General features: G+C 41.5%; 1 protein-coding gene across 25 annotated transcripts in view; it reads left to right on the top strand.

Annotated features, from left to right (window-relative positions):
- The first annotated feature begins 420 nt into the window (after window positions 1–420).
- Window positions 421–11,208, top strand: part of znf740a (zinc finger protein 740a) — a 36,996-nt gene continuing 26,208 nt past the window's right edge. For 20 of the 25 annotated variants that reach the window (XM_083661845.1, XM_083661841.1, XM_083661833.1 and 17 more), the window contains exons 1-7: window positions 421–663; window positions 4,363–4,532; window positions 4,734–4,937; window positions 6,036–6,155; window positions 7,009–7,129; window positions 7,381–7,464; window positions 8,229–8,312. In XM_083661845.1, the coding sequence (XP_083517971.1) occupies window positions 4,488–4,532; window positions 4,734–4,937; window positions 6,036–6,155; window positions 7,009–7,129; window positions 7,381–7,464; window positions 8,229–8,312 (658 nt within the window). In that variant the 5' untranslated portion in view covers window positions 421–663; window positions 4,363–4,487. Of the gene's footprint in view, window positions 664–919; window positions 1,032–4,362; window positions 4,533–4,733; window positions 4,938–6,035; window positions 6,156–7,008; window positions 7,130–7,380; window positions 7,465–8,228; window positions 8,313–11,208 lie in introns of those variants that run through there. The other 5 variants (XM_083661850.1, XM_083661843.1, XM_083661851.1 and 2 more) reach the window with 5 other exon arrangements.

Here is an 11,208-nt window from a genome sequence, read left to right as displayed (position 1 = left end):
TACAAATCAGGCTGCTCAATAACAAAGAAAACATAATGAATCTAAAATGTAGAATATCATTCATTTGTATTTTGTTCAATTATAATACTATTATTTTATTGGAATCCATTATTATTATTATTATTATTATTATTTTATTGTTATTCTATTTTTTTTTTTTTTTACCAGCAGACAGTGTTCATACTTCTGTGTAGTTAAGGACAAAAATAATGTTTTAATTCCTCGCATTCTAAATACAATTCCGAAGCAGAGTCGCACACCCTGCAATTGCAGTGAGTGGACGTGGACCTGATACATGGCACACAGACACACAGGCTTTGGATAATCGAGTCTGATGTATCATGTGTGATGTGTGTGTTCAGCCATTCCTTCGTTTTCTGCGTCTCTAGTAGTCGACTCGCCTGCATCTGCTGCAAACTGAGCAAGGCCGTGTAGACCACGATCCACGAAATAACCAGCTCCTGGACAATAGTCATCGATTACAGTCGGCGCTAGTCCGCATATAGACAGCTGATCGAAGAAATCGTTATTATGGTGACCCTTTTCTCCTCGCTGGAGAAGGCTTTCCTGTGTGGGGGAGTGGGGGTACATCCTGTGGCGTTTCCTGTGTTTGTAAACTAGACGGGATCGGAAAAACGTCGGACGAGTGAGCTGAGCTCCAAGGTAGCTAAATAGCTGTTCATTTTCCATGGATGCTCGATGGATTTTAATTGTGTAGTCAGTGGTTTGCTGTTTGATGTCAAATTTACTCTCCCAACTAGGCAGCAAAATGATTTAACGTTACCTAATGGTACAGCGTCAGTGTTAGCCAATGCTAACCAGCTAGCAAATGTTAGCTAAATCAGCGGGAGGGGGGGGAGGCGCTCGCAACGACGGCCATCACGAATATCTTTATCGCTGAATCTTGGCTTGAATGAACGGAGGCTCGTGCCTTGTTTTCTGGCCATGTAGAAGGATTTAATCGGACAATTAACGTTATTTTGGTAACGCTAGATAATTTAGTAGGGCAAAGCTTTCGAACAGATGACCAGGTGAGGACATAACGTTGTTCAATTACCAAAGTTAACGTTACACTGGGCGAGGGCGCCAGCGAGTGGCTACTAGCTAGCTAGCTAGCTAAGGTTAGCAAGCTCGCCCAACATCGATAAAGCTAGATTGAGTAACGTTAGCAGTGCTAAGGCCGCATCAGTAGCGTTAATGTGATGTAAACTGCGTATAATTGATCCTCAAGCAACACAATTTTGATGAACGCTATTACATTTCTTCTGCTAGAAACTAGCTCGCCACGGCGCTAACGTTAGCTATCTATTTTGCTGGTGCCATTAGCTACCTAACCTAACGCAAATGGCGAAAGCAGGGTAACGTGAGTTAACGTAACGTTAGCATAACTTGCAAAACTTTGTTTGTGTGTTTTTAACCCATTATTAACGTTAGCAAGATTCGAGTAATGTGAACGCTGTTCGTGTTATTTGTGGAGTAGATGAATGGCCCCACACACATTCAAACCTAGAAGAACATAACGTTACAGACGTGTTTTTGCATAGACGAGTAACGTTTATAGGCCCGGAGCTATTGCTTTCTCAAAGTCTACGCAACATCTGCCAGAACATTGAGTTAACGTTAGCATATTATTATTTAAAAAAAAAAGTGTTGGTACCCCATTTACGCCCACCAATTACTTGCATAGCAAAAGTGAAGCGTCTTTAGTCTTCCCAGACTCTTCTCAGTATTCTTATCGTTACCGTTACACCAATTCATAATAAGTTTATCACATTTATTTAACTAAGGTTAGAATTATAGTGGGCGTTTTGTTTGTTTTGAATTTAAACTCCACAAGGCGCATGTAGTAATAATACTTGTGCTGCGTTCGTAGTTTTGGGAAGGGGGCCTCGCCCTCCCCCAACCACCTATGAAAACAAACAGAAGAAGCAGACTCGCAGCAAATCTGCAAACTGTTTCAGGTGTTGTTCACTTTTTCACGCATTATTGTTCGCTGTAACAGTAACATCACCCTTTAGTGGTTAGGGTTAGTAATAACTTGAAGATATAAAATCCACTCATCTTTAAAATGCCGTTAGATTCGTTAAAACGTGTGTTATTATGAATGCTTGTTCAGTACTCAAGTCTCGCTTTTATCGCTAATATTAATAACTCTTACACATGGTATGTTCAGGTGAGTTAGAGTTAAGAGGTCTGGTTTTGTCTCGCCCTAACGGAGCCAATGGTTTTGAATGCACTTTGACTTCCATTGTATTTTTTAACAATTAGATAATGTGAGTGTTGTTTAGGGTGATGCTGATCATTTTTCAATGTGTGTATACCTATTTCATTTGTGTGTATCCATTTATGTATCTGTTATTTATCTGTGTACCTAAACACCAGGGCTTACAGTAAAATGTGGGTTTGTGCTGAATTTCTGCTTGGTGCCATTTCATATGCTTACACCATTGCTATAATACTTCAATTATATTAGTTTTTATTTAAAAAATAATTGTCAAACGAATATTTGAAATTTCGTGCTTGGTGGATCTGCTCCAGTTTCAAACTAGGTATACCATCGTCAAGCATAGTCATGAAATGAAATAGTTTTGTAATCTTGAGCTGTAAAGGTTTTAGCTTGTCTCCTCTCAGCCAATGTTTTTTTTGCAATTTTTTCTCTGCAATATTCTAATTTTCTCGGGTTTCAACTTTATTATTTCCCGCAAATCTTACAGAATACGTTGTATACAATGCCAATTGTCACTAATTTAGATAGCAGTTAATATAGAGTACAAAGGGACCTATTATACTGCACACGCAATCATGTATTTTATTTTGGAAGAGTGCTTTGCCTAGTTAAGATCTGCTCATTGGTTTTGTGGTCACAGTACATCAAAACACCTGTGGTGTGGTGTGGTTGGATTGGGGCACTAATGTTAACCACCATGTTTACTATTAAGGCTGGGCGATATAGCTAAACAATATCATATCAGTAGATATCGATAATCATTGATCATTTTTAATGGCCAGTTTTTATTAATACTGTAAAAAAAAACATGAGAAAAAAGTTTGCATTTAACCACTTTATTTTGAACCACCTTATTTTCAAGGCACACAGGTAATAATTCTAACACTGTCTCACACACACGCTACGCTCTGAGTGCAAGCAGTAGTTTACACTATTACAGATATGGTGATGTTTTATATAGCCTAGTGTTGCCAGCCTTCTCAAACAACAAAGTTTGGTCATGCGTATTTCAGGGTTGTTTAACATTGTTAGGTGATTCAGTGAATGAGCTGCCCCGCAAAGTAACTTTATGCTGGGCAGACGTCGGCATTTGTGAAATTGGTGTGTAATATTAACGTTAATGTCCCGGTCGCACAAGACTGCAGGGTAATAGTAACACTAATGTTATTAATATGGAACATGTGTTATCACGTTGTCAATTTACGTTAACATGAATTGAAACGTAGTGCCGTGAAACCAAACCTGCTGTTCGCGTCATTAGCACTGCCCATTGTCAAGGGACATGATTGGCTGTTTATGAGCTTAGGCGGGTGCACGCTCAGGGTTTGTCTGTTAAATGATTGGCTGTTTGTGTGTCACTCGTAGCACGCTCCATTAACAAGGGACGTGATAGGCTATGAGCCAGGGAGAAGAAGCATTCTTGTTTTTTTTCATGCAGCCGTGAGTTAAACTATCAAACTGTTTTTGTTATTGTATTGATGATGTGTCTATCGCTGATATACATTGCTATCGTTTTATCGCCCAGCCCTATTTACTATAATTGTTTGTGAAGTAGTAGTGAGGTTAATTGGATTATTGGTAGCTATCTAGCTATGCCAAATAGAAGTACGGTAGTATAAGCTACACAGATATTGGTTCATCTGTATAGTACCCAGGACATTAATTGTATACCCTAATCACAACTCAGATATGGGAAAGTTGTTTAATGTCTAGGGATTTGTTTGAAACCAAATGGTAGTGGTAGTGCTTACGCTTGAAATCCACTTAAAAAAAAAAAAAAAAAACCCACAACACTTTAAATTTCAAAAAGTATCGTTCAGGCACCGATTAGGCACCGGTACACTTTTAAAATAATGTTTTAGCACCGGTATCTGAAAACACGTGATGATACCCATCCCTACCAATAAGCTGAACAGTGTTTTAAGACTGCTATATGAACAAAATCCAAGCTAAATATACAGTTATTGATCTCTATTATTTGTACAATTAAAGAATCTTGACGCGTGTCATATTTTGCGGCCAACTTGAAATGTAAATGTGGAAGAAAAAAAATTAGCCTAACTGGAGTTAATGGATGGTGTAACCCTTGTAATTTAATGTCTTGTCTGTTTCATCCACATCCTCCTCTTCCTCAGTTTTAATGCTAGATGAGTGAGGTGGGTGTGGCTTCCCACCAGACCCGACCATCCTGACTGACGGATCTGTGGATGACCTTGTCCCCGCCCCTGTCCCCGTGTTCACATACACCGTCCCCACAGCAATGTCCCATCTGCCCAGCAGCTCAGTCCGCGACCATATGAAATGGGTTTGTTTTAAGAACACCAAAATGGTTACAAAGTAACTTGATTTGAAGTCATTGTGTCACTCAGGATGTTGTCGTTGTTGACGGAGCTCGTTTAATGGCATGGCTTGTGTGCAGACCACATGCAATTGCAGCCTGTTTTTCATGCATGGTGTTTTAGGTGGTGTAGCTTTGTCCTCAGACCTGCTGTCTTGTGTTTCCTAGGCAGGGCTGCTTGGCTGTGAAGCGGTCCTTTCCAGCATGGCCCTGATGCAGGCCAGCTCCATGGCCGGTCCGCCCAAAAAAATGATGGCTCCCCTTGGCCACGGACCCCCACAGAGAGATATCCCTGACCGTGCGCCCCAGAGCCATATGATCCTCCCCTCTGGAATGAGCTGTCCGCCCCTGGTTAGGACACACTACACTGGGGTACAATGGGGAAATGGGAATGTTTTGTTTTGTTGAATGTCGTAAAGGGTGTGACCCCTCTACCGCCATAAAACTGAAAACAAAGTGCATGGGGTTCCTTTTGAATGGAGAGAGAATTTCAAATGATTTAAAACGTATATAAATATATATGTGCATATGTATTTTACCTGTTGAAAAAGAATGTGAGTTGAAATCATTAGGGATGCACAATATATCGCCAATCATATCGGTATCGTCCGATGTTAGTCATTTTTTAACATCGGCATCGGTCCGATGTTGCAATGTTAACATCGGTTATCGGTATCAGCCAACATTTTCAAATTGAGAGGAAACAATGTGGTAATTCTATGATTTATGGGCTTTTACAAATGTTTTCGAAATAAAGTAATGCATTCGTTTTTCACATTCAGTGTTTACATGTGTTTTTCAGTATGTAATTTTTTAAAATTATCATAGAAATTGTTTTTATACAGATCATATTGACATCAGTAAATATCGGTTATCGGCCATAACAGCAATGTTAATATCGGTTATCGGTATCGGACAACATTTGAATATCGGCGCATTTGTAGAGGATATAAATTATCTTGACACATAACCACAGTCACACTGCACCAAGGACAAATTTAAGCAGGTTATTGTCGGTAGTCAGTAGATAGAAATGTATGAAAAAAAAGCCTCAATATTTCCTGTATTGGTAACTCCACATAAGCCTGTACAAGCTACACCTATTAACAATTCTTGTCAAACCTAGCTCTAATCAACACGACTTCATTATATGCCTCAGTGATCAGAACCTCCCACAAATATTCCCCACAATTATTTTCCTCAATCATAATCCCTTCCACGATTTTTTTTTGCAATCCAACTATTCACCGCTAGCTTCTTTATCTAGTTGTGTGGGAAACCAAGCACATAACATGTATCATTCATTTAGCTCATTGCTTGTTGAGACATTTTGAATTGTTTGTTAAAGTAAGGGAAACTTATTTGAAGTAATATAATACGTTTTGTCATGACATTGTAATGCAGTCTTTGAGAGATCTTTGTCTTAAGCTTCTATTCTTTTTTCTTCTTCTTCTTCTTTTTAATCACTAGCTCATCCGGAAGGAAGGTGAATTCCAAGCTCCCCGCCTGCTGGACGAGAAGGAGATGAGGGCCAACGTCGAGGACATGCAGATGAAAAAAAAGAACCGGAAGTCAGGAACGCCCTGTAAAGTGAGAGAACAAGAAGGAAGGGGAGGGAAGGTCAGTGGCTATGAATGTTAGAGAGGAATGGCCTGTGTGCAAACATGCACAGTAGATCTCACAGTAGATCTCACAGTAAACATGGTGGAAAAAAATGTGGCTTTTGGGTTATGGGGTTTTGGGATATGTTACCATATCTGTGGTTTTCGTAGAGCCATTTAAACTTCTTTAATGTGCCCCGATCTGGGCCTTTCATCTGTGCAGCGCACATTTCTGTTTGTGTGGGGGTGGGGGGAGGAGTCGAGTGAAGATGTGGAGGGGGCGGAGGGATCTCTGGAGAGGAAAGAGGGGGGAGGGGAGCGCAGCCGAAGACGAGCACAATAACTGCAGTTGTGTGCATAACAGGGGGAGCAGAAACTGGAGGCCATTAGGCCACTGGAACGGCTGCTGTTTGTCTTTCAAAGAAACAACCTAGTAGAAAATAAATTTTCAGGCCTCGCGCATTCATAACCACTACAGTTTTGGATTTGTTTGATGTTTTTATATGTTGTGTATTTTACCATTTGTGTTGTCTTCTTCTATTGGGTTAATGTTGTGTGTGTGTATCTGCATGATTACTTTCAGGGTTCTCTCTGTGTGATCATCCATTTTTCAAGTGAATCAAAAATCCTTCTCGTTACCGCTGCTGGATTTGACGAGGCACTGTAGATTTTCACCAGATCTAGTAAAAATGGTGTGTGGGCGTTGCAGGAGAACCGGCTCCCTCGACAACAAAGTGCCAGAGCGATGAGATGAGACATGTACTGCATCTCACGTTATATCATTATTTGTGCTGCATTTTGAATCGGACGGTGAGGCGCTGTTCTTTGCCGTTCCTCCTCAGGGTACAGGCGCCGACGAGAACGGCCCGGCGTCCAAAGTGCAGAAAAACTTCATCTGCGATCACTGTTACGGAGCGTTTAGGAGCGGATACCACCTGAAGAGACACATCCTCATTCATACAGGTACGCGTCACGTGCGGAACAACCTGCCTTTTACAGTATATTTGTAATGCCGGATGACATCAGGCAAATTTGTAGGCAGAGGCCCTCACAGCTTAAGTAAGTTTGACTGAATCTAGGAGTGTGCAGCGACTGTTAAGGTTCTTGCCATGGCCTGCTTTAAAAAGAGCTTGTTTGGTATTGGCGTTTGCCTCACAGCTAATTGGTGGTATCTGTGGGGACCTTTTGACTAAAACTGGTGCTCTTCGGTTTAGGGGAGAAGCCGTATGCTTGTGCCATTTGTGACATGAGGTTTATTCAGCGTTACCACCTGGAGAGACACAGCCTCATTCACACGGGTATGCGTCCTCTAACCGTACCCATATGACATCAATCACACTACCTGGGTAGTCTTCCACTCCAATCAATGGACAGCTAACGATGCTCAGGGTTCATTTTGTCTGTGGACAGTAATTTCCAACAAAGCAAAAAAAAAAAAAAAAATCTATTTACCCCTAAATACGTATCAAGCACAGGGTTCCTCTTGTACATATTGGTCCCCCAACACCAGAAGAAAATTTAAAGATGGTGGTGGTATATTTGTGAAAGCATCGCTGCACAAAGCACGTGATTGTAAAATTTTTTGATGTTAGTTTTTTGCATTTGATTATTGTTGATTAAAATCAATGCATGGGCATCAAAGGACTATCCTATTTATTTGCTTAAAATGTAGACTGAAGTGTTTCATTTGAACCATATCAGCATTTGCGTTGTAGCCTTTGACACTGCATTCTTTGTGTTTCATTGTTTTAAGAGTATACACTGTGGGTAAGTCAACTTCCAACCTAATTGCAAAAGTGGCCCATTGCCTCCTGTATTGACAAAAGGAAATGCATTGATAGTCAACTCATGTTGGCCAAATTAACCCCATTCAGTTGGTGAGGTTTATTATGTTAGACTTTCATATTTCAATATCCCAATAGTTTGAATAAGCAGTTTGCTCTTCCATGGCAACAATGCATCTGTTTATTATATCCTCTACTTAGGAAAATGTATCCAGTAAAATGATTTTGGCATATTGTGCAGCCTGAATAGCTAATAATTGTATGCTCTGTGTGCGTAGGGGTGAAGCCGTACGCTTGTTCCATGTGTGACATGAGGTTTTTCCAGCGTTACCACCTGGAGAGACACAGCCTCATTCATACGGGTATGCGTCCATTTACCGTACCCATTTCAGGTTAAAGCAACATTCCCCAACCAAAAGTGCTTTAGGAGTCCCAATCTGAAACCCCGCTTCAAATCCAACTTAAAGCCTTCATATTTTTTGGACTAATCATTGCTTCTTAGTGTCTGACGTGTCATTTTTTGACGGTCCAGTAGGATTGCACTTTGCATATGACAGTCCGAAAGGATTATTCCTATTGGTTAGGAATCCTGTAGGGCAAAAATCATCTTTTGATGTGGGTCTTGCGTTTATTCTTGCCTTCAGGGTTAATACCTCAGGTTTGAGCCGTTCTTTGCGTCCTGCGGTCCGTACTCCTGCTGAAAGTGGCTGTGTGATATATGGCTGCACCCCATTACACACCTCTGGTCTATAATGGATCGTGAGAGTTTCATAGTACTTTGGTGCTGTTCCGTCTTTGATTTAAATGAGGTTTTAGAGCTTGTGACTCATTAGAACAGAGGTCCTAGCAAACGCATGTCCTTAACACTGTATTTGAGCTGCTGATTTCAAACAGTACAGTAGGGGAGAGTATAAGCAACATTTCCATTAGGGATGTTCCGAAGCAACTCATTTCCCTATCGGCTAGTTACATTTTTTTATAGACTAAAACAGACTCGGAACACAGTCCAAATTGAGCACAATCTATAAGGTTAAAACACCTGAAAAAATATTGTGTGTGTATTTAAGAGCCATTTGAAACCGTTGATTACACTCTTCAATAATCAAATCTTGTGACAGGGTGACTCCCCCCTGGCACCGCGTCTTCTTCACGCTTAATATAGTCCACTTTCAGAAGCCTTGGCCTTCAACAAAGTTGAGTGGAAGAAGCATATCTTGCCTGTCTTTGTCGTGTTGAGCTGTGCTATCTTGTGTGGCTAATGCGTTAGCATAGCTAGCATCAGGCCCTGCTGTTCTTGCAGGTTAATGTCCACATGCCTGTGCTGAATGTCGTTACGCATTGCTATTGCTCCGGACCGGTCGAGTGGTCATATGTCAGTTTTATCTGACACAGCCTACATACAACCTTATTTTCATTTACTAGATCAAAATACTGCCAAACTACGCTGGTTTTATTATTTATTTATTTATTTGAGGGGCAATGCACATTAATGAACATTACAATGCACCAGTGTTAGCCAGATGGCTAATTTTTAACTGCTGTGCCTGGGAACTCCAGTTAGAATTGGCAGTGCCAAAAAGGCCAAGTCCACTTACCGTGAGTCCGTGACGCGCGGGGGACGCGCCGGCGGCATTAACCAAGCGCACCCAGTTCAGTTCAGGGAAGCCTCTCCTCCCCCTCCTCCGCTCCACTGCTTCTCTGAACTGGGTGCGATTGTTTAATGTCGCCGGGGCGTCCCCAGCGCGTGGGAAGTCGGCTGTGTTGTGAAAACTTTTTAAGACAGAAGAAACTTTACGTTCTTTCCTGTTTTCAACCCAAAGTGAGTACAAGTCTTCAACTGGGAATTTAACTCGCCTGTTTCCAAAGTGAAAGTTGGCGTCGCTCCATACTAGATACTAGGGGTGTCACGGTACACAAAAGTCACGGTACGGTACATACCTCGGTTTTGGGGTCACGGTTCGGTACGAATACGGTACGGTACGAAAACGGGGGGGAAAAGCAACGAATCCCAAATTCTGTTTTTTTCCCCTTGAATTTTTCTGAATTCTGCTTTTTACGCTAATTTTACCATCAGAAATAGTGTCTAATAAGTGGGAATGAATAAATGTTTTACTCTAGAGCAGTGATTTCCAAAGTGTGGGGTGCGCCTCCCTCTCAGATATCTGTATTCCTGCTGTTTGACAGGGCAAAGGCATTTCCCCCCACTTTAAATCTTTATTGTACACAAGTTTGTAAACAGAGCGCATGTGTGGAATAGCCTAATACTCCCACCAACCCCTCCCCCTGTTGTATTTGTTTTATGTAGCATTTGCTATTGATGTGTTTGATTTAAGCACTAATTTGGAATCCTATCTAAAAGCGGCCACTAGGCAGCAGTATTTCTTTAGTCAACGTCAAAATACCTACATGTTCAGTCGAAGAAGAATAAAACTGCAGAAGAAGAACAATGCAAGCCTGTTACTAGCCTGTTAGCTTGTTAACGTGCGGATGCGAGTTTTGTTTATCATGATGATTACGTTCGGTCATCTAATGGATTATTGGAACATGACAAGGAGTCATCCCCTCTTCCTCTCCGCATTTGCTTGTCATCCCACGCGATGTAAGTTGCTTGTTTACAAGTTAACAGTGTTATGTAACGTTTAGCCGCTTCTTCTAGCGTTTAATTCAATTAAAGGTCCCAATTCGTGCAGCTGTAACCTCTTAAAAACGTGTGTCTCTGGTCCATAAAACATGATTCTCGATTAATTTGTCGAAAATATAGCAACCCCGTTTGTTGTGACGGAGTTGTCACTTCCTCATCTCGTTGCGTCCCAAGAATGGTCTGTTTCTATAATATTTTCAGAACTAAGAGTTCCCATTGGCCGCTGAGGCCAATGGGAATCAGATTAGCGTCTGTGGCCCAGCACGCTAGGTTGTGTCCACAACTAACGTTAGCAACGAGCTATCGCTAACTTAACGGTTGCTACGCTAAAGAGGACATCTCAAAATGCCTAGACTTACCGAATGCACCTCCACAGTTGCTGGATCACGTACAGTTGGCGTCGCTCCAGCTAGAAGTGTTAATTTTGTGGCTATAGTATGCTTGAGGACGCGACTGACGTCACATTAACCCGTCTGGGGGAACAGAGCGTTAGGGGAAGGAGACTGCAGGGGGAAACTGGATAGGGACAAATCCAACTGTGGCAGTTCTGAGGTTGTGACCACTCATTACAGGGAGGGATGACAGCAGTATATATGCATTTACAAGTAAAAACAGCT

Source organism: Poromitra crassiceps (genome assembly GCF_964638095.1).
Source record: "Poromitra crassiceps genome assembly, chromosome: 27".
Classification (NCBI taxonomy): Eukaryota; Metazoa; Chordata; class Actinopteri; order Beryciformes; family Melamphaidae; genus Poromitra; species Poromitra crassiceps.
Note: the sequence above shows the minus strand (reverse complement) of the source record. Positions and strands in the feature narration are given on the sequence as shown.